The following is a 23,584-nucleotide window of genomic DNA, read 5'->3' as shown; positions in this document are numbered from 1 at the left end:
GTACTGAAATGGGCTCTTAATGCATACTGCACAATATTACAGGTTAAAAATATGAAGTGCTGTGACTGTTGAGCTGTGTTTATGGCACTAGAATACTGTATAAATGGGACAGACAAAACTTTTACCACAGACTTTAAATTAATTTTTAAATCAAAATTAGCCTCTGTAAACCACAGGTAGGGTTTTCCCTCATTTTCTTTATTGCTTTCATTATCTGGTGTCATGGACAAGCTAGCCAGGAAGATGCCTAATCTGAACAGTTCATCATTGTGACTTTAGACAATACATAGCAGCTGAACTCTGAAGCAAGGTCTTCTGCTTGAGAAGGCTGTCCATTCGTGAGACAGTCTCTTTACATGACAAAAAAAGGCTGCTGGGATCAGTAATATCATTCAGGAGAAATCACTGTTTAACCTGTAATCAGGCTGGTTTAGTTACACGTTCTATGAATGCAGTGAACCATGTGGTCTAACAGTGGTGCTGAACTGTAAGTTTTTGAAAGGGTGAAAAGCTTCTCAAAGACATACAGAAGTTGGAAGCTCAAATCTAAGGAAAAAATCTTTGGATATTTTCAGTGCCAAATGAGATGGTAGGTTTTGATAGAGCAGCCCAAAGCAAATGAAATAGCTCTTCTACTTTGCCATGGCTTGATCAGTAAGACATGCTATGAAAGCTGGAATGGAAAAGCAAACAAATGCAGGTACTTTATAGAAACCAGTTAAGGGCACAATTAGGAAGGCTCTCAAGCCAGCCGTCCTAACAGCCTGCTAGGGGTACTTGATCTTGTGACTATAACTCACTGAAGTTGTCCTTTTAGCTGCTTGCAAACACAAGGGGAGTTTGGAGCTGGAATACCCAGATCTGCCTGAGGGTTCTCCCTTTAGAAATGTGCCTGCTGAAACGAGTGAGGAAACAGACCATGATCATAGTGGTACGAAAGAGGCGAAAGAGAGGAGGCTGAGATCCAGGCAAATTCACGTGTGTAAAACTGAGAATGAGCAAATATGAGTAGTGATTGGTTTAGGGATGGATTGGGAAGCGTGGATTTCATCAAGAGCACTGAAGTTATGAGGGTCTTTGCAATCTGCTGTTAAAAAACCAAGCTTCAACTTACCTGAAAGACTTCGTTAAAGGGAGAATGACAGCCATTTCATGTACACTGTGTAACTGGCTGGCTCCTGGTACAGATGAAAAGCATTTCTTCCAACCTACTACATATAAAAAATAACTGAAGAATCTCTTCTGTTTGGTGGCAGAACAAATGAGTGCTATATTTATCCAAAAACATAGATTTTATTCTGACACTGGCTAGAATCAAAGAAGTGGCAACCCTTCTTACACCAGTTGTGCAAATGAAAGATAGGCAAGACTGTAGGCATTGATTAGATTATAAATGGTTATTTCTTCAGTTGGGCTGTAGTGAGTTGAGCTGATATTCAAAGGTGCCTAAAAATCACTTTCGAAGCAAGCAAATGCGTGTCATTCATATTTTGTTTGGGAAACATCCTGAATAAATTATTCAGGGTTTTCCTATGTTCAGCTGTCCCTGAACAGAGATACTTAAACAGAACTTGGGCTGCAAGAATGCATTTCTATGAGGAATTGAAGCTTGCCTGTTTAATAAAGGGTTTTGTTTCTTTATCAATTGTAGTAATATACTAGCCCGTGCATTTAATAACTGTGTTATACAGATGACAAGTCAGGATGCACTTAATGCCAAAGAACAGTACTTGATCATAACTGATGCAGCTGTCGTTAGCTTTCTTATTTCCCTCTCTTTCTATTTTCAGGATGGAGTTACTTAAAAATACTTATTCATTGTGTTATGCGAAGAAAACTCCAACTTACTGCATGAACCAAGGACTGGGTCTAGAGTACACCCTGAGCTTTTTACAGCATTTAATACTGTGCTGTTTAGGCCATATTGCTGTCTCTATGAATATGATGTGTTTTCTCAGAATTGGGCTATTTCTTTTGAGCAAGTATTCCAGTGCAAGTGTATCCCTTACTGAAATGTGGGTAATGAAATACCTTCGTGTTTTATCTGTTGATTATGACAGAGGAAGGAAACATGGTTAACTGTATAACCCTTAGATGAAGGGTCAGCAGTTAAGGCCTTTAGTCCTGGGGGTTTTTTCAGCTGTGTTTAAAGTAGAGATCTCACTGAATATGAAAATTGCTAGAATCGTTTGTTAAGGGCACTTGTTAAGCAAGTGAGTTCTGTTGTTTGCTTTGTGTGCAGGAACTGACAGAAGAAGGCCTTCCTTTTCTCATACTTTTCCATATGAAAGATGACTTGGAGAGTTTAGAGAAATTCCAACAGGAAGTTGCACGACAGTTAATAAGTGAAAAAGGTTTGTAGTAACCCCTACTTCCTTCTTTTTACCAGTGTAATTTTTTTCAGGCCAACTCAGTAAAGTGGAAGCAAAGGCCAAACAGAATCCTAGTTTTAAAGCTCTTGAGACTGAAGGGCTTTATGTACTTCAGACAGTGAGGACCAACTGCTCTGGAAATGATTAAAATAGGTACACAATTTATTAGTAAGAAACTATTTCAGAAATCCTTCTTGTGTAAATGACTTAATGCAGATTGAGAGGGCATTCAACAAAACTTTAGTTTGGATTGTGGGCAAAACCACTTGAAGAAAGTCTGTTATTTTGGTGATATTAGTTATTTCAATCTGTTGTCAGGTTTTGCATGTTGTACCTGTCCAATATCCACCTGTGTAATAGTTACGAAAGTGATTAGGATTTCAAAATAGTCAATTAAAAATAATCTTAACATGGATTTTTGCCTGATCCCAATTTTAAGGTACAATAAACTTCCTCCATGCTGACTGTGATAAATTCAGGCACCCACTTCTCCACATTCAGAAGACTCCAGCAGACTGCCCTGTTATTGCCATCGATAGCTTTAGGCACATGTATGTCTTTCCGGACTTCAGTGACTTGTCGTAAGTATGTTTCTTTGTGCATTTTAATTGGAAAAGAACAAAGGAAAAGACGTGCTCTTATTTTAATCAGTACTATGGTAGGAAGATGAATAAATCTGGGCTAAGTAAGGCTGACGATGTACGATTCAGTTTAAAGCCTTAAAGCAGTATGAATTGGTGTGAGGTCAAATGCAGTTGCATTGCTTTATGCAAGAAGAAAATCTCGCATTAAATCTCTAGATGCCGCTCTTCCTTGATGTCAGAGTTTTTCTATTTTCCACAGTAGTTAGGCATTTGGAGCCTGGCTTGGTATTTTTAGTGATCTAGGTACAGCAATTAACTTTAAAAGGTTTAAAATACTACATGGAATATTTAAGTGCTATGTTATGCATTGATTATGATTATGTAAAATGCACCATGTAAGAATTCCCAGCCTGCTGATTTGGTTTTTCCTGCAGTGCAGTTCCAGCCTTCCTGCATTAGTCTAAACCTAGAAGAGAAATCCTTGTTGTGTGCGTTTTCCAAAATTTTGATGTGCAGCTTGGATCATTGGCATGTTATCTGGATAAAAATAAGTGAGGGAAGTATCAGGGTGCTTAGATGAAATACCACTGTGATAATCCTCTTTACATCAGTCTATCTCTTTATGTTGTACTGCCTTGGAAGCAGATGTTCTGTCTCACATGGCTCCGTTGAGGAGTGAAGATGTGTAAACATTATCTTCAGGGGCTTTCGGCATGAGACAAGCACTCTGTCTTCAGGTTTTGTGCTCATCTCCAGTTTCTGTCTCAAAGGAGGTACCTGCATATACACTGCTTGCTAACTCCTGGCTAGATGCCTAGGCTTTGCGATTTGAGTTTCTGCCCATTCATACTTCCAAAAACTCGGGGTATTTCATTTTTTTCAAAGCCAAGGATTTGAAGTTCAGACTTAGCATGAAACGTGAATGTAACCCCATGTCTAATTCTGCCATTGCAGGAGACATTTCACTACCTGAAATGTTGATGTTTGGAAGGAGGGCTCAAACCTTGCTTCTCCCCATATTTATTCACAGGATTATTCTTAAAATGTGATCTCTGATTTATCTCAAGTAATGCTTTTCAAACATCTAAAGCTATGAATGTTGAAACGCTGGTAGTGACTGTTTTTCTGTTTGGAAGAACGTGTTCACCACACATGCCAGCACTTTAAAAAAAAACCCAGAGAGGGATATTTTCATTTTCAAAGCAATCTTTATTGTCACGTTTGAAACGGCCCTAAAATAAATGAGTATCTCTTAGGGGTAATAGAGATGTTTAGTTTAGACTTTCATGTTACATTTCTTAAACATCCTGTTTCTGTGAAAGGCTTTCAGAATCAGAACAGCTACTTGCTTGTTTTTATACCAGTTGTTACATGCAAATGCAGATGAGAGAGACATCAGGGTTGTAGACATTTGCTTAATGAAAGTATCATTCACGCCTAGTCTAGGAGATGCAGCTGATACTTAGAAATACCTAACAGTTTGGAAACAAGGAGAGATTGGAGTGGGAGGTACCCTGGGGTGATATTCTTGTGTGTGTGGTTTGGGTTTTTGTTTTGGTGGCGTTTTGTTTGTTGGTTATTTTGTTTTAGTAATAGGTAAAGTCTTAATTCTGAGCCTTTCATCTACCTGTAGTGATTTCTGCCACTACAGTATGCTTTCTGGACCCTTTCACAAACTGGCCCTGTTTTGTAATGTCAGTGCTGCCACCAACCAACAGGGTTTGGATATTGGACTTTCAGAACTGCCCACTAAAAGATTTCCTCTCTCCGTAGGGAAGTCGTGCTTTTGGAGAATAGCCACTTCATAGGCGAATGAGACCACCCCCCAATATTTTGTCCTTGTACTTTGGCCACCTGGCCCTACTCATTCTGCTGTTCCAGGTTGGAAGTGATAGCAGGGTTCGACAGATCAATTGTAGCTTTACAGCAGGAACTGGCTGAGCTACAAGAGGCTGTAGGCACTGAATGCCCTTGCTGTGTTAGGAGACGACAAGAGATTGGAGGAGAATGTATCCAGCAGTGTACCTGACCTAGAACAGGGCAGGAGCCCAAGGCAGAGCAGGGGTTCTGCTGTCCCTGCAACTGGGTTGGAATGAACTCCATTCACTCCATCAGTGCCAATTCCTGATCTTAGGTAGGAAGGCAAGAGACTCCTCAAAGTATCACTGTAACACGGATTAGTTACAGATGTTGCTATAGTGATACCCTGTGACTCTGTATTATACTACATTTTATCCATGGAGTTTTCTATGATCTGAAATGCTGCTGATAGTGCATCTGGCCGCACTTTGTCCCTCTTTCCTAAATGTAGTAATTGATCTGATGAATGATTCCCTATAAAATCTGTCTCTTTGTATATTACCTTTTGATTGCATGCATAGTGCTCACATCATAGTTTTTAATCTCATCTTTAATACCTATTAGTTCAACTCTTCATTTTAAGCTTTTTAGTCCATTTGATGTTTCACAAATAAAATTGATGCTGTAGTTTAGCACATTTGCTGTGGGTGACAGTAGATGATCTCAGATTAGTTTTACACTGATATCCTCTTAGTGCTTATCTCTAGTGTATATGCAGTTGCTCAGGCACTAGAGAGCCTTTCAAAGATGTTTTGTCAATACCGCTACCCAACTGTCGTTTGTATCTGTAAACTGTGCATTTGGAACCTGCTGTTCCCTCTTACATTACGGTTAGTGGGGAGCTGGAGTGAGTATACAATGAAGTTATCGGCTAGTACAACTCTGTGGGAGTTATTGGAAAGATGAAATACTTGCTGTGTTCTCAAGAGACAGTGGAAAGAAAAAGAAGCTGGTAGGATACCTTAACAAACTATTTGGCTTCCTGTCCTCTGTTAGTCACCTAAAAGTGGGCATAGTGTGCTAGATAAACAGAAGTTGGCTACTGTAAACGGTGCACTTTAAACCTTCTGTGTTTGGGTTTAACTTGTAATAAATATGTGCGTATTTCTGTTGGATTTATTCCAGAGTTCCAGGTAAACTGAAGCAATTTGTACTAGACTTGCATTCTGGAAAATTGCATAGAGAGTTTCATCATGGCCCTGATCCAACTGATGTAGCACCCGGTCAGGTAAGTTTACAACCAAGTACGTTTAATTTGGCCATTTACTAAGACCTTTTTTTACTCCTTGTCAGAGCTGTGCTTTCTAACGTGAGTGTACTTTTAACCTCACTCTTCTGAAAGAAAAATCTGTGTATAGAAGCATAATGTTGCCGCTTCTGCTTGGTTCTTCCTTTAACTTCCTTGGGTTAAAAGCAGGGAGAGCATTAGGGGAAAGTATGGTGCCTGTTTGCCTCAAATAAGGCAAGAGGTCAAGAGTGTAAGAATATGCATTTTTCTCCACTGAAATGGAAGATCTTGGGCTAGTTGACTGTTCTGAGTTCATAGAGCTGCTCTTATGTTCCCATGTGGTTTCTGTGCAGAAACTGATGATAGGTGCATTATTTCCCATATGACATGCTATGAGGGGTGCTTCTAAGGGGAAGCATCAATTGATGGAATATTTTACATATTTACTTGTAGTCACCAATCCAAGCAGGAGGCAGATTATTAGATCATCAACAAAAGACTGATGAGCAGTAATAGGGCTTATTCTATTAATGCAGTTAACCAGTGGCATTAATTGTGGTCACAGCTGCATCTGTCAGTTAGGATTCCTCACTGTTGTGCTCAAAGGTTGGCATGCTATACAATTACGTACCTAGAAGTTGCTCCTGGGATCTCTTCTGCAACACAGCTTTCTCCAGACAAAACTCAGTAGCACCTCAGTGTTTAGTTTAATCCAAGAGGCAGAAAAGAAAGGACATTACCAGCCCCGATTCCCTCTGCTCTGCCCAGTCTTCTGTCTTGATCTTCTCAATGTACCGTTCAGCTCATACATCTGGTGTCATGCTGGTAAGTGCAAATGTAACAGCCTGTCAGGCAATCTTCTCATAACTCAGGCACTTTCTAAAGAAATAACTGGTTTTAAGCACTTTAAGTTACATGCTGTATTGCCTGTGGCTCCAGGAGCCATGTTAGTCCCAGAGGAGACCTGGTGCCATGGTGTTGGGGTGCCTTGAGCTGTTCCAGAACCCATGAGTGGGGGACAGAAATGATTTATGGTTGCAAGCCTATTTTCCAGGTCATTTGTGTGATAATCTGTGTTGCCCTGCTCGAAGTCAAAAGATTTAAAAGCATTTAAGCCCTGGAGGCTTGCCCTGGGCCAGGAGTATGACTGCTTTTGAATGTTGTCATGACTGGCCCTGAAAACTTGTGGGCTGAATTGTCTCATAGTAACTCATTCAACTGGTAACTCCCTGTGTTTCTCAGGAAATCATGGAGCAACCAGAATTCAGACCAACAGAAGATGCAGAAATAGGGCTGGAGACTGAGGAGTAGCCAGGCAGTTGGTCTGACAGGCGTGCATAAGGATGAGCCACTAAAGGCAATTGTAATGTGGAGGAGGCTTGGTCAAGAGGTGGGAAGCCTGCTGAGTCCCTGGATCCTGCTGCCTGTCTGGGCACAGGCTGGATGCCTAGAGCTGCAGACTTGTGCTTCTCTCCATCCTGCCTTGACAAATGCACACAAGACCAGGAATGTTCACTTCTTCATCTCCATATGGCATCATGCCATCTTGGTGGAAGACGTGTATCCATATGCAAGGCCTTCACTAAACTGGAGGGTGCTGTCTTAGGTCATCTCTGTCCCTTGAATTGCATCCTTGTTTGGTTTCTTTCTTCAGTTTCCATAGAAAAGTTCTAGAAGATGTCAGCAGTGATGTTGTAGTGATGTTTGCCCTGGTGCATCTCAGAAGCAAGCCCACAAACTCAAACTTTCAAAGCAAGTGGTAGAGAGACTTAAAGATGCAGTGGGGTGCAGTTGAAAAACTTCTAGGTCACTTGTACAGAAACTTGTGTGATGGCCTTAACCTTTGAGATGTGCCAACAATATCCTGAACTGATGGTGCCTAATTAATGAATGTGTGTGTGTTCCACCTCCTTGGGACTTAAAGTGTGCCTTCCAAGAAGACCCGAGTTGTGAGACTGCTGGACATCATGCAGTCCCACAATTAATGCTAGAAGTTCATTTAATGGGGGTTACTGATTACTAAACTGAGTCTAACACGCAATTGTACTGTTTGCTCTGTTTTCCAGCCAATCCAGGATTTAGCAAGCAGCCCACCAGAGAGCTCATTCCAGAAACTGGCACCCAGTGAACATAGGTACACCTTATTGAGGGAAAAAGATGAACTTTAAAAACTTGAAATAATCTTGCAAGCCTTTCAGACAGCAGCATTGACTTCTGTGTGGTGGAAATAGTAAACCTATATTTTCATAATTCTATGTGTATTTTTATTTTGAATAAACTGAAAAATTTTTTTCTCCCCAGGCTTGTAAATACATTTGTTTGGTGGGTCACTCTGTACAGCATCTTTCAACCAGTATGCTCTTAATGCTATAGTAAATAGCGGAGACCCAGCCAGACTCTTGATCTAACTCTGTTCTGTAAAACTTTTATAATCCAAATGAAGGTATCCTTGCCAGAGACATGCTGTTAACTTGCACTATCCCATTAAATAGGACTTTTGGGTTGTTTTCTGTGTAACCTTGGTAGTATGTGCTTCTTTCTTTTTCTTCTTCATGGTAACAGCTATCCTGGTAATCTATTTCTTTGTCACATTTTCCTCCAACTTAGAGGGTCTTCTATTCTGGATACTTGGGAGGGGAATAAATTAAAGTTTTACAGAATCTCGTGTGGTGCTTTACTGGGTGTAAATGTCTAAGTAGTTTAACGATTCTGTTAAAATACCAGGCAAGGAAAGGAGAAGCTTTAATGATAATGGCTGTGCTTGGAATGAAAGGGCTGTGTTGGCCCAAGTCCCTGGAATTACCGAGGTTGTTATATTATCTACACAGTTGTGTTAGAAGCATATGAATGTTGGAAACCCTTTAGAGTAGGCATGGACTGGAATGCCATCTTAGCTTTGTCAGTCTTCAGTTAATTCCTGTATGTGTGTTAAGATTTGGTTGGTTTGGGGTTTTGTTATTTGGGTCCCTGCCTTCCTGGCAGACTTCCCAACCAACCATTGCATGTTTTCCTGTTGTTCTTTTTGTCTGGCTTGTGCCTTATTTATTGCAAATTTGAGTTCTGCTCAAGAAGGAATTACTACTGTGGGCTCTTCTGGTGTGCATAATACCTGAATATGGGCTTCTCTCAATGAATCTTCAGGCTGTTTGGTGAGATGAACATACAGAAACTGTAACATGGAAAAAATATCTAATTTGATGTGCAATTTGGAGATGTAATTAGTTTTGTACAGTACACTTACTGCAGAGAGTGTAGGTCCATGGGTTGTGCCCCCAAAATTTATTGTCCTTAGAAGCAAGCTTGTCCTTTTGGACAGGTGGACCACTGGGTTCATTTTTACTTCAGCAAGTTAACAGTTGAGGATTCCTTCTTCCTTTCAGCTAGATGCCACCTATTCAATTACTGACTTAAGACTGACCTGGTCTGGTGCAGCTGTAGCAAAAGTGGATCCCAAGAGATCCTGTTGCAGCAACAGAACATGAGCTTTCTAGGGAGTGATTGAGGAGAGAGTTGCTAGGACCAACCACCACTGAGCTACAGCTAACTGAGCAGCACAGAATTGGTAGCTAAAACAGTGTTCCAAGATTTTGTTTCCAGGTGTACTTTTTTGTTAGTTTTGTGAATCTGCATTTTAGAGTGCACATTTGGTGCTTGAAAGCCAGCTCTTCTCCTGGTCCGTTCTCCATCTTGTGCCAAATCAAACGGTTTTGGCAGCAGAGTCATATACCACCTTCCACTTGGCGTATAAAGATGTGAGCAGGGTATGGTTTTAAGGCTGCCACTATCTGCGGGGGGTGCTACAGAACAACTGGAGTATGTTCAGGTACCTGAGATTTTAGTTAATTCCTGCATGATACCTACAAGTACTCATTTTGCTCCTCTGAGGTTCCTGTTTTATATTGGGATTCTTATTTATAAATGCTGTTTGATGGAAGAAGTCTAAACTTCTCTTTCTGGAGAGAGGTATGAGCTCATCATATACCCAACAGTCCAGTGCTGGTGCTTTTCAGCTAGACAGTGAAAGAGATGAATGACTTCCCCTGCCATTTCTTTAATCCAGGTTTGCCTTTCTGGGTAAAGACTTGTTCCCAGAGCTGTGGCATCCCAGCACTAGACAATAAGATGTAATAGTTTTATGACAGTTACACACTCAAGTGCTTCCACTGTGTATTTCTTGGGAGTTGGACTCGATTCTCCTGGGTTCTTGATGACCACTGACCTGGTTGTACAACTGGCAAGTGATTTTGCTATTTGCAGGCAGAAGGTTAACAGCTAAAGTCTAGGGGCCGCTTGCCTACCTAACATGATGTTGAAACAGGGCTTGAGCTTTTGAGTACCTGATGATACCAAGAGTTTGCCAAAAAAACCAAGTGTTTTAAATTGAGCCCTTCAGCTCTGATCAGCTGCATCAAAGGTTTTAACCATTTGGTGCTGAGCTAGCCATTCCCTTCAACACTTGTTATGGCTTTCATGGGAAATTGTCAAAAATGTCTTATCCCCGGGTGGGTGGAACAAACCCATTTTTAGTTGAATTTAAGGAGTCCAATTCTGAGCTAGCACATGTGCACGAGTTACCAGATGCATGCGACATTTTAAGAATTTGTGTTCATTTCAGTCAATGTATTTCAATAGCTGAAGCATGTTTGGTAACTCAGTCTAGGATTCTTAGATCTTAGTAATGGAGGTATTTTAATAACATTTGTAAAGGATTAATCTTTTAGGTGCTTACAAGAAATAAACCCCGATGTTCTCAGTAAATGCTACAACCAGTCCCATAGGCAGAAAGTTTTATTTGGGCTGAAAGAATCATGTATATCTTACATTTCTTCTAATGTACCTAGCACTTCAGCTGCTAGTTTGGTTACTCAGATACCCATGTTTCTTCACATATGTAAATAACCCACCAGGATTTTAAAAATCGGAGCTTATTTAAGTGTCTCGAGTCTCAAGTGTATACACAATGTTTTGAAGTTGCTTCCTTACAGATGCAAGGAGGAAGAATAGTTTTTATGCTGGATGTTTCATACAATGAATGCATACCAAGCTCAGTTTGTATAAGCTGCATCAGGAATTCAGGTTTATGAATTCAGATTGTCTTGGCATTAGTCCAGTTGGGGGGGAGAAGGTAGAGTCCATGATGTCTCTGCTGTGGCTGCTGTCATTTCACTGCACAAGGCTTTGAAGAGTACAGTAGGAAAGCAGACAAAGCTTTTGAAAATCATACAAAGAATCAACCACAGTTTCTGATGAAGAATACTTCTTAGTTTCTTCCTTTAGATGCAGAAATGCCGTACCAAAGGAATGAACAGCCTTAGTATGAAATTGTTACAAGCTCATTAAATGTGTTTGCATACAAAGTCAATGCATTTAAAGAAAAAAGTGCTTTTTGCCTGACAGGAGCAAATGAGCTGACTGACTTAGGTCATGTTTTCCACTCCAGCTGATTTTACAGATGTAGGCACTGTGGCTTTAACACATGCACTTCTGACAGTGTTTGTGATTACTTGTGAAAACTAGTGTTGCACATGTTGCTTCCCTGAGCCTCAGACCCACTTAAGAGACACAGTGCTCTGACTGACAGCAATTTCATTCACATTTTAAAAGTAACATGGAAGAAGCATTCAGAAAAAAGATATTTGTGCTGTAACTAACAGTTGCTTACAATGTCTCCAGGCTCAAAACCCCTTCATCTGTCATGAGGAGGCATTTATTCCCAATGATGATATCAAAGTACTGGTTACAAAAGGGAACTATAGCTGTAGCACGCTTACTTTGACAGTGTTCCCTGTCAGGGAAGACTTATCACTGAGCACTGACTTCAGCGTTCACCTAATAAAATTAGGGATGACCTGAACAAACTAAAATCGTTAAAAAGCAGCTTCCCAACCTCAGTTTCTGTTCCCCAAACAGTAGCAGCAGTAGTGTGGGAACTGTGCTGAAGGACAGAGGTAGGACCATGTGCTGAACAGTAGATTATGTGTCAATAAAACCATGTTAACACTTCCGTATTTAACATTGTAAGGTTCGGAAGCAAAAGGCTTCTTAAGCAGTAAAAGGAGGGTAAGCACAACAGGCACCCGCCATAAAAACCTAGCAAAAGCGCTATCACCATCTCACCCCACACAGGCTCCACAGCATGTTCCTAAAGGACAAGAAGCTACTCTGCAGTGCGGGTAGAAGCACAAGTTTTGGAACTGAAGGGGATACAAGAGGCGTGATTCAGACCCACACAAGGATGGTTTACTTACTCTGGTTTACACAGCCATCCCCTGGGGCTGGCAGCTGACACTGGCACCACTTAAAAGGCCTCGATGCTGCAGCACCAGGCTGTGACCTGGTGGCTAATGCTGCCCTTGAGGGATAATGAAAACTACTAAGGGAGCAGGCCTGGCTCCAGCAGGCAGGAAAGCTATTTAGTTCTCTCACCACAGCACTGTCGCTGATGGGAGATGAGAAGCAAGGGCAACATCTAGCAGTAAGTGCTGTGTAAGGTGCAGCTTCAGGCTCAGAATGCCAGAGCTCAGCCCTTCATCCTGTCTGGTATTCTCAGGACAAGCCAAGGAGTTGAACAGCCATGGAAAATTATTATTCCCCAGCACAGTTGCTCCTTGGACTGATTAATTCTTAACTACACTTTAAACAAGATGAGTTTATAAATTAAAAGTTACCTGAAAAAGGAGAAAAGCTGCTTGTAATGTTGATGCGATTTGGCTGATGGAGGCAGATGTGGGATATACATAAGGTTTTTTCCACATTGCTCACCCACCATTTTCCCCTCTTACGGCAGCTACCGCATCCCTGTGCGTTACTGGAAGGCATAGGCAGTCATATCCTGTGGGTATACACAGGAGGAGTTTGGGAATCCAGATACATGAAAGTAAATTTAAAGTACTCTGACCATGAAGGATAGATGGAGCTTATTTCCTTTTCTTTGGAGCACTGCAGTAAAAGTTCCAGCTTTTGGGTGGCTTTCACAGGAGAGCATTAGTTTTTTCCAGATATCTCTTGTTGTCTGCAAGACACTGTGCAAATTTGGCATGAAGCACCCGTTGCCTATCACTACAGCTGTGCATAGAGCTCACCTAAGGATTTCATAATGAAGAGTTAGCAATGTACTTTTCAAAGGACTGATGTTGCCACATCTGAAAAGAAATTCTGGTGTTACTGTTTCACACACTCCCCCAAAGTAACAGTACTGTTGTCAAAACTCACGCTGCTCAGCCTTGTATTTAAAGCGTAAGGCTGCGAGTCTGTCATTAGCATGGCTACCACACTTCCGTTCCTAGCAATGAATCTGGATTTCAGCTGGATTTTTTGGCACTTTGGTGAGAAAGCTCTGGACAGCTGGAAGAGACCTGCTCCAGCATTTTTTGTTTTCTTCTCTGTATCAATTTTCCACCTGTGAAACCCAAAATCCCACCACCAACTGCAGCTGCAATTCCTGCCACTTTGAACCCTGCAAGGAGACCAATCGGACCCCCCACCACTCCACCAATGACTGCACCTGCCACGGGCAGAGCTGCCAGCTTGTATTTTGCAGCCTGTAAAGGGAGAGAAAAGAGAGACAAACACAAAAGAGTTAGAATTCTTGCCTGTGGTGATGTGCTTTTCCCCCTCATTGCTCTTGGCAATGACTTGAATGCTCAGTGATAAATAAACTTTACAAATTAGTATTTCAAAAGAGGTGACCAACTGTCCCACATGGATGACAATGTACTAAACCCAAGTCAAAATTGAGCTGTCTCATGTATGTACACAGATGTGAACAGGGCCCTTTTACATGGATCTGGCTGATGATGCACATATTGCAACAGGTTGTCCAGAGAAGTTGTGGCTGCTCCATCCCTGGCAATGTTCAAGGCTAGGTTGGACGAGGCTTTGAGCAACCTGGTCTATTGGAAGGTGTCCCTGCCCATGGCAGGGGGTTGGAACTGGATGATCTTTAAGGTCCCTTCCAACCCAAAGTATTTTATGATTTATTTCCTGATCTCCATCATTAAATCAAACAAGAAGCTGAGCAAAAGATCAGATTTTTCAATAACATGCCTGAATCTAGGTTTGTGGCTTATTTGCAACTATCACTGACATCTGCATAGAATGGGAGTGAAATTGCATGTTATCATCAGCCTGTCATTTTACACTTGTTTGATTCTTACGAGCCAATCACTGACTGTGCTCATCTTTGCCGATAAACCAAAGCAGCATCAGAACAGCATAAAAAAAAAAAAAGAAAATTGTATTTGGTAGCCTGGATGTGATAGAAAATTACAAGAGAGATTGATTTATTTTTTTCTCTGCTACCTGTGGGTCATTTCTTCCTTATTTCCTTAATTGCTGGCTCCCTCAGCATTCAAGACGGCAGATCAATTGGGTTAATACCAAGGATTGCTGGGAGGCAGAGTACCATTGATTCACCAGCAGGAGCAGATCCCTACCTTCCTCAAGTTTTTGGTTCCCTCTTCAACATTCACAGCAGCACTGTTGACATGGTCTTCAATCCTGTCAATCTTCTCCTGCTGAGCCTAGATGCAAAGGAATTATGAGTGAGGAAACCTGCTGAGAAGCAGCAGTGAGCCAATACACACCATTTTAATGCCTGTAATCAGGGCCCCACAGCCGCTTTTCATCTGCTACACACCACAGCCGTGCAGCCTTCATGGTGGTTCATTAATAGCATCTGATGAACTGTGCTGAAACTACAAACTACTTCAAAAATATCTTAACAATTAAGTAATAATAGGGGGTGGGTATTATACAATGTGTTGCTGCAGTTAGAGGGGGAAAAGAAACCCAAACATACGATTTCCAAATCTTTTCTGTGAATAGATGAGCTCACATTCCAGAAGGAAAAATAAAACCAAGTAGCCTTTTTGCTTCCTGCTGAGTTTCATGTTCCAACTCCAACACACAGAGCTGCACAAAGAAATCTAAATATGTGTTTAATTATGACAGTATAAAATGCTGACTTAACTTTACAAATTGAGTAGTGACAGTACTGAAAATACACTTGATGTTGCTCTGCACTGTACTGAGTTTAAAAACACATTCCTTTTCTCCAAATGCAGTCAAATTCCCCTGCAGTCTCCCCTCAGAGAACAGTGGAGCAGAAGATAAAGGGGTTTGTGGGTTTGTTTGTTCTTATTTTAATCTCAGCAGTACCCAGGCTGTTCTGTGTCACAAAATAAGGAGATGGCTAATGTTCAGCTTAAAAGAAAAGGCATTCTGAACTCTTTTCCCACTTTCCAATACGGAAACTGGTATCTTCCTCTACAATCCAATCCACACACATCAGATGCTTGCTATTATATCGAATGACAGTAAGATGTAAAATCCAGAAAGTCTTGGGAACAGGAAGTGTCCCCCTTTTTAGCTATAACTGCTAACATTTAGGCTATTGAGTAACAATTTCTGCAGCCCCTCTCCAGCCTAATGAATCTTAGGGGTGGGAGGTGTTTGTATACATGAAGCAGCACATACTCAGCAGAAAGGCTAAAAACCGGTTTATCTCAACTAACCCAACTGTCAGAAGATTAAAGAACTCCACTGGGAGATAAGAATTGTGGATTTAAATTCCCCATGGCACAGGAAGAACTAAACTTTGGGAAGGCAGTATTGATGATGAAGACCTTTTGGCAGCTTTGTGAGAGCACAGAAAGGGCAGGATGAAAGTGAGGGGAACTTCAGAATTTTCTAGTACTGATTAAGTGAGAAGTACCTGAGAAACACCCACCCTGTGCAGTGAAGGCTGTCAGCACCATTACAATTAGAAATGGTAAAAACAAATGGGACCTGGGTACAAGTCTCCCGGTCAGCACTGTAGGGCTTCTGGGAAGGTTTAGCTTGTGTCCAAGGGCACTGGCCACAACATCAATAGGTGCTCCAGTGACGACAGCTTAGGCACAATTACCAGCACTACTGCTGAAATGAAAGAATGTTGCCTCCTCATAGAACTATTTTGACAGAGCCTGAATCAACAGGAGAGCCACAAATAAAACTTTTGCAGTGAGTCATTAATATAGGGAAGGAGGAGCTGAGGGCTTAAACTAATGCTTTTGAACATTCCTCTTCTGTTGGCACTTGAAAATCAAAAGAAAACATTTCACCCTAATGCTAGACAATTTGATGTCAACATTGATGTAAATACCTACAACTCTGGAAAATATCTAAGGTACCAGCATGGAAACTATAGGTGTATCTACCATAGGACCCAAGTAGCAAAGATAGCACCTTTGTGCAGGCATCTTGGCACACTGAAGGGAAAACAGCTCTGCCTCTCCTGGCATTTTCCTTAAGTTCTTAACAGTGACTAGGATTTTGTAGTCCTGAATACTTGACTGATTAAATTCAGCTGTTTCAGTTATTCTGCTATTCTGTCACTTTGACCAGGTGATACCAGCTCAGTCTAAGTTCAGACTATGGGCACAAGTATTGCTCATCTTTTTTTTAGTCCCATTAGGATTACTCATTGACAGTCCTTTTGTACAAGACTCCATCTAGGATAGAATGCAAAATTAATACTTACGTTGACTAAGAGAGAGAAGTCAGTCACCAACTGGCTAAGCTCAATCAAGCCCTACAATTAAAAACACCCAAATGTTATTTTGCAATAAAACCAAGAGCATCAACGTGGCAGTATGGGAGTTCCAACATACCTCTTCTAAAGTTTCCCAGGACTCAGCTGCATTTTCTCGCTGAGGTATTTCAGGAAGGGGGGAGTAGATCTGGATTAAACTCTGGGAGCCGTCCTTCACGTCTGTGCTATGTAAAGTTTCTGAATGAGAAACATGAAGCTTATAAATAAATGCACTGAATCAGAATGCAGGTGATGTGCGAAGTTTCTCACTCTTAGTGTTTCTCAAGAATAAATTGATACTTAACTAATTCAAGCCAAGTGACAGCCCTGAAAATGATCATATAGGGAAAAGTCTTACAGCAATAGACACTTTCTGAGAAGGAAGTTATTGCTGAAGAAATGGATTAATTCCTATCAGCCCACTTTCACAATTAGTTCTGAGAATAACATTAAAATTATAGTCCTGAATTTAAGGTCAGTTAATTTTGTTTCACTCAAGATAAGAAAACTGAGCCTGGGACAAAAAGCTTTTCATTTACATACAACACACAAGAACTTCAAAACTGAACAGACAGTTACTCATTTTGTGATTAGGATCCTACCAGTTTGATTTTCAGCCATTTGGGACTAAAAGAAGCTGGAGGAAAAAGCTTTCAAAGCAATGAAAACCAAGTAACACACTGCCCAGCATTCAGTGCTGGATCCAGCTAGGTAACAGTGCTGTGAGGATGACAAACACTTGCAGCTCAGCAGTACAAAGGAGGTATTCTCAAATATCTTCCTTTCTAAATCACCTGGACTGGATGCAGAGGACTTTAGGAGGAAGTATGGTGTTAAAAAACAGGAAAAGAGAGAGAGCTAGGTGTCGTGGGGGAGAGCAGATACAATGAATAGTCACACACATACCTTCTCCAGTTAAAGATCCTGATCTCGAGCCACTATGGATATAATGGACATGTGAGTGATTACAGGCAAGATATTAAGTGGTAATAAAGAATAACAACAAACAAGTTTGGCTTGTCATAGCAAGGATTTGGGAATAGCTTGAGAGTGTGAAAGGCAGACTGGAGAATGTATGTGTGTTTAACAAAGAACGTGTTAATTTAAACAACTTCAGTTTCTGAAGGAAAATGGCTGCTTTAGTAGGTCACCAATGTTTCCTTCCCTGGGAGAGCAGTATTAAGAGAAAGCTTAGCCTGGGGAAGGCTGGTTAGACATGTCTAACAATACTAAAGTGTAAATATTGTATTAAAATCCTTAGAAACAGTGAATGTGCCAAGGTACTGTAATAATATTCTATAACTGTTACAACAGATACGTACAATGGAAACCAAATAAAAATAATCATATTTATTTAAAAAACAGTAATAATGCATGCTTATTCATGGAATTAATTTAAGATAAAATAAAAATGACACATTTTCATAACCATTTGTCCATTTCTGAACATTTTTATCCCAGTACCTCAAAATACATTAAGAACCTAATCTTCCTACTCTCAGATCAATACAAGCCTAACATCAATGAAGCTGATGTTCAGCTGTAGCTACTAAGTCAGCAGAGTAGCAGAGTAACAGCAATGGAGTAAGTGATTTGGGGTTTTATTTTGGGATTTTCTTTCTAATTATTTCTACCCCTTTTCCTTTAAGAATCCAGACATGGAAGGCCCTTCACCTCCTACAATCATCACCTGTTCTTCCACAACATATTTCTGATTTATACCATCAGATTAATTAATGTTATAGACTCAGTCCTAAAATGTTGCTTTTCCCTTTTCAGCAGAATCATTCATAGATCCAAATGTGTCCATTTTTGGAGAAACCAATTCTGCTAAATGTTCTGACGCTTAACATGGGGTTTGAGTATTTTATTCCATTTAAATCCTTACAATCCTATTTCAAAATCAAGTTTCTTCTGCCAAGAAGAACACACTCTTCCCTAATCACTCGCATGCATGCTAAGTTGCTTGAAATTAAAATATTCAAAATACAAAAGCAGGAAAAAAGCTCACTAAGCAAAATGGCCTCTTCACAAATTGTCTTCCCTACTCCGGTCTGTCCTTAACAATCTTTGTTGACCTACTGTAGAAAAGCACATCCTCCGAAGTACATAACTGATGCTGAAGTTTTGCATGACACACATTCAAGAGAACTGAAAACTCTTAAGTAGGTTTACACTGTTACCATTTCCTAATAACTAAAAATTAGTGGGGAAAAAAGTCTCAAGAAAATTCTTTACTCGCTTCAAGATACTAAGGTAAAGAACAGGAAGGGTAAGAGAAGGTGAAGTCACACTTGGGCTGAAAGCATGAGTAAGAAATTTATATTCACAAGTTCACCTCTTATCAGGTCTAACCAATTTTAATAGAACTAGAGAATGGAAGTGGCTCCAACACTTCATTTACAGCATCTCCCCAGAAATGCAGTAATACAAAACACCTCTGCAGATTTCATAGAGCAGCTTCGCACCTCATTACACTCAAGATAAAAATCTAAAGCTCTGGAAGATTCAATATGTTGCTTAAAAGATTTTTAAGAGTCGAGTCTCACCTTTTGTTAATATTTGTTTAAAATGCAATTAAATTCCTATTCTATTGGACCTCAGCCACGGGTGGTGAGGCGGGGAAGGGACTACATAATATCACTGACATGCCTTCTAAACGGGCGATTTGAATTTGTAAACTCCTTCCTTCTCTACCAGGTGGGAAGCAACATGCTACAAAGAATGGGCATGCTGAAGCTCCTTTGATTAAGATCAGCAGCCAAGATTTGCTTTCAGGACTGCAGCCTCAAAGCACAAAAGAACAGGCAATATATAGCATCTGTGTTAGCAATTCAACAGGGCTGCTTTCATGGGCTGGCAAACTTGAAGAAAAAATACCTGTTTCATTGCATTTACTTGTCTGGCTGTCTGTGTATTCCACTTTAAATGGGGTGAATAATTTCCATATTCTTGAGCAGACTTACAGGAGTGTGTCATTCCAGGAATATTTTTCTGTTCTTCTCATCCCAATCTTTCTGATCAATTTCTTGTCTTTCAGAAGTACTGTCAAGTTCAATGTCCTCCATATGTTAATGGTGTTTCAGATTAAAAAAGCAGGCCTGTTCTTTGAATTTAAACTCTAGTTCCCATTTACCACCTATGTAGCTATGAGAAAAGCAGTAAGCTGGGACAAGGCCTTTCCAATGAGATACTGGAATGCACTGAGAACAACTGCAGAATGTTACCAAAAAAGAAGAGATATTTTAAATTTAGTTCTCTTCGTAACAGAGAAGAGCTCACAAAGAGCCTGAAAGCAGTGACTAGTATTGATGAAGGGGGTCACTGAATACCTGGTATTCCAGTCCATAAACATCTAAAACCTTGAGTATAAAACTGAGACCAATGAGCTCCTCTCAGATGAGCTATCTACAGATTTGTCAAATTAGATGGTCTTCAAAAGTCCCTTCCAATCTAAACCATTCTATGGTTCTTTATTTGATGTATCTTGACTTTTTAAGTCTTTCTGATGCTACTGCACATGACATTCTTGAAAGCAAGCCCAGTTTTCAAATCTACTTTTCTCCCTGTTTGACTGTTAGACTCACTAGCTTGCTAATCACACTTTGAAAGAGTTCTTGTAGTTCCTTATGTAGCAACAGGAAGGGTCATGAAATCAAATTTGATGGCAGGTTCTTCTACAATGTCATGGACTGAAAATACTATTTTGATGTTAAGACACATGAAATCTTCAAACAAATTTAAACAACGCTGCTACTGCAGCAATCAAACTAACTACCGTTATGTGGAAGGATTTAATCCTGCTGTATCAACTTTCTCATAGCAGAGAACACTGGCCAGTACCACAGCATAGTAAGGGCTTCCCCTGAAGACAGAATGGTAGAACAAGGAATGAAAGACAATTGTACAGAAAGGACCGAAGAACAGCAAACACGCTGACCTGTAGCATGTTTCCAAGACCTTTTATTTAAATGGATTTATACTGTTTTCTGCTTTTCTGTCAGCTGCCAAGTTAAAATGCTACAGGAAGAGACCTTCTCCTTTATAGAGAGACTTGCTCCTCTTTTCCACATATTTCAGCAGTGGCTTATTATACTGTCTGTCATATAAAAATTGTTTTCTTCTTGATGTTGCAAGCACTAATTCAGTGAAAATGGCCTAAATGATTATTCACACATGATTAAGTGTGATCAGCTAATCTGCTACCTATGAACAGTCTTCTTTTTCAAGATCCAAGGCTACAGGATCTTTGTCATAGAAGGCAATTCTCCACTTATCAAAACTCAGTCACAGGTCTTGAGAAAAGTGAGGTGTAGGAAAAGCAATCTGTTTCTTGATTAACTATTATTCAACTGAAATCTCATTTGTTTACTTCATTTATATCTCGTCAAATAAAAGGCAGACTGGATTCAACAATATACATATAATAGATAAAGAAATCAAATTCTCCTACCTCCTCCTACAGTTGCAGATCTGGTTAAAGAAGCATCCTCCTGTCCTTCGAGTTGCCTTTTAAGTTCTTCTGCAGATTGAGAATGGAGCTGCAGGAAGTCTTTTATGGCAAGTGAAGCTTCCTCTTTAACGGGATTTATCATTCTCTGCAACACCAGGATGTCTTCCTTCCGGACTCGCAAGCAGAGTTTCTCCATTTCTCTCATATTGGAGCGGAGTTGCTGTAACCATTTTAAAGACTTATTTTGTAGCTTACTATGTAAGAGCACCAGACACTTTCAGTGGTTAGGAAGCAACTACCAACTCGGTATGTTTAAATGTTCATTTAAAGTGCTAAGTTTTAATAAACTAAGACAAAAAAAAACCAACCCTCAAGTCCCAGGTTTTAAACAACCTCTCCTCTACATCCCTTTTCCAGACTGCGTTGTTTGACTGCAGCTCATTTGCCTGTCAAAGATGTCCCCAAATGCTGTAAAAGCCCATGCCTCCGATAACAGTGAATTCTCTCCTTGAATCCATCCTGGGTCTTCCAGGCTCTGTTATCTTGTGTCCCCATGCTATTCCCTGGTCTTTTTTTAATGCTCTTGCAAAACAGTCACTCTACAAAAGATACAGTGCTCTGCAGGGAGGGAGTTTGTCCTCACTTAAGATAGCCCAACCTAAAGATGATCCCTTCCAAGTACATGATCTTCCTCTTTCTCATTCCTCCTAAGGCAGATGACAGTCCTGTAGGCAACAGTGATACTGGGCGAGACAGTGATTTAGTCACCTCAACCAGAGCTCAACACCGTCCGCAAGGGAAGGCATCTGCACTTTCAAGCACTTCTCACTTGGATGTGCCATTACCTCATAACCGGTCACTAAGACTGTTGTATTTTTAGTATTTGCTGGTGCTTGTGAGTTCTCTCAGTTCGCTATCTATAACAAAACATAAATGGGGAAGGCAGCTCTCAACACAGCAGCCCCTAAACAGTGCAGTGAGGCATCACTGGGACATGCTGTTGAGTCTTTTTGGACTACTTCCCGTAAGAGAAACTAAGCTATCTGTCCCAGAAGCATAAGAACCAAAGATCAAGGAACAGATGTTACCTATTATTCTCTCTGGCAAACTAATTTATCCATAGATAAAGACAACTAAGACAACTTCAGGGACAGGGGATAAAAATTACCTTTCCCCCAATATTTATATTCTTTTTCCAGAAGAAAATCAAATATATTTGACTGGAATGTCAAATATAATAAACCAGAAAGATTTCTTTAGTCACAAGAGTTTGGAGAAGATACAAACTATTTACGACTAGCAAGAAGAGTCTGTGTGCAGGCATCTCCTGTGAGATAAATTTCTGTCTGCAGCAAAAATAGTCTCTTTTTTATTGCCTAGGCTTTTAAAAATCTAAAAATGAACACAACTTCTCTTTTTCTACAAACAAAGAAATTTATAGTTTAAATTATACCACTTAGCATTTTAGGACAGAGATTTCATCTTATTATAAAAAAAGACGGTAATAAAAACAATATCAATTGCATTACATTATAAGGTGATATTATAAATTATATTACTTCTTGCACTGTTTACCAGTTGGTTTGAGTATTCTTCTCACAACAGAACAAGAGAATGGATTGACATCAGTGCGTCGTTGGAAACAGAAAGGTTTTCTTCAGTAATACAAACCAGGTACAGGTAATGCCTTAGAATGGCAACATTGCTTACCTGGAAAAGCAAGAACTGTATACACTGGAAGTATTTTTTTATGTATGAAAAAGATAGTAGAAATATAAGCAGAGAAAAGGGAAATTAATTCCACATCAAATTGAGATAACACTGCATGATACATATTTGGCAATCAAAGAAAGAACTACTGATTTGTAAAATTCATTTGTCAAATTACTAAGAGTATATTCTGTTGTACGCTATGTACTACTCGTCATTCTAGGCTGCACTATTTAAGTCACTGATTAACAATAAAGAGGGAGATACAAAAAATTAGATATTGAGCTGGACTAGAAACATGGTATCCGATACTTTTCCTCATACATTTCTCATATTAATGTACTCTGCTCTTCTTGTATCTTCCTCCCATGGTCTGCCCAAAAGTACTGATAAAAGGAGAATGTCATCTCTGCCGTAGCCCACCACATGCCAAAATTCTCAGTTTATAAAATCTTGGAGTTTCATTTAAAGACAAAACGGGACTATCTAGACACAACATTTCATTATCTACTTTGTGAGAATTATATGCAGGAGACTCAATGAAGCTGATCCTGCTGTTTTGTTTCAGGGAACAGAATTATTATTATTATCCTGTCTTTAGCCATAATGGGAACAAAAAAAAGACAAACCAAACAAAACCATGTTGTGAAACAGTAACAATAGTGAGTTTGGGATAAGCTAATAATGCTTCAAAGCAGCTTCTTCAAATAAAAAAGGAAAATCTCCTAGCTGAAATTGAGTTAAAACACAGCTCTGATAGAGAGCTGCACCACTGCAGCTGCAGCAATTATCAGTGTACCCAAC

The 23,584-nt window shown here is 40.1% G+C and overlaps 2 protein-coding genes across 3 annotated transcripts in view; one reads left to right on the top strand and one right to left on the bottom strand.

Moving 5' to 3' along the window:
• ERP44 (endoplasmic reticulum protein 44) overlaps positions 1 to 8,704 on the top strand; it is a 48,333-nt gene extending 39,629 nt beyond the window's left edge. For both annotated transcript variants that reach the window (XM_061448975.1, XM_061448976.1), the window contains exons 9-12: positions 2,243 to 2,354; positions 2,812 to 2,953; positions 5,942 to 6,044; positions 8,111 to 8,704. In XM_061448975.1, coding sequence (XP_061304959.1) covers positions 2,243 to 2,354; positions 2,812 to 2,953; positions 5,942 to 6,044; positions 8,111 to 8,212 — 459 coding nt within the window. In that variant the 3' untranslated portion in view covers positions 8,213 to 8,704. The remainder of the gene's footprint in view (positions 1 to 2,242; positions 2,355 to 2,811; positions 2,954 to 5,941; positions 6,045 to 8,110) is intronic.
• A 3,187-nt stretch (positions 8,705 to 11,891) lies between these two features.
• Positions 11,892 to 23,584, bottom strand: part of STX17 (syntaxin 17) — a 30,623-nt gene continuing 18,930 nt past the window's right edge. Inside the window, exons 5-9 of the mRNA XM_061448977.1 lie at positions 21,071 to 21,290; positions 16,697 to 16,815; positions 16,567 to 16,617; positions 14,480 to 14,566; positions 11,892 to 13,585 (exon numbers count right to left, since the gene is read on the bottom strand). Of these exons, the coding sequence (XP_061304961.1) occupies positions 13,346 to 13,585; positions 14,480 to 14,566; positions 16,567 to 16,617; positions 16,697 to 16,815; positions 21,071 to 21,290 (717 nt within the window). The 3' untranslated portion in view covers positions 11,892 to 13,345. The remainder of the gene's footprint in view (positions 13,586 to 14,479; positions 14,567 to 16,566; positions 16,618 to 16,696; positions 16,816 to 21,070; positions 21,291 to 23,584) is intronic.

The sequence above is a fragment of the Pezoporus flaviventris genome, unplaced genomic scaffold (genome assembly GCF_033815535.1).
Source record: "Pezoporus flaviventris isolate CSIRO_AGI_PZ_B2104156 unplaced genomic scaffold, CSIRO_AGI_Pfla_v1 ptg000007l, whole genome shotgun sequence".
NCBI classification, from domain to species: domain Eukaryota; kingdom Metazoa; phylum Chordata; class Aves; order Psittaciformes; family Psittacidae; genus Pezoporus; species Pezoporus flaviventris.
The sequence above is the reverse complement of the archived record's forward strand: the minus strand, read 5'-3'. Positions and strand labels throughout refer to the sequence as shown.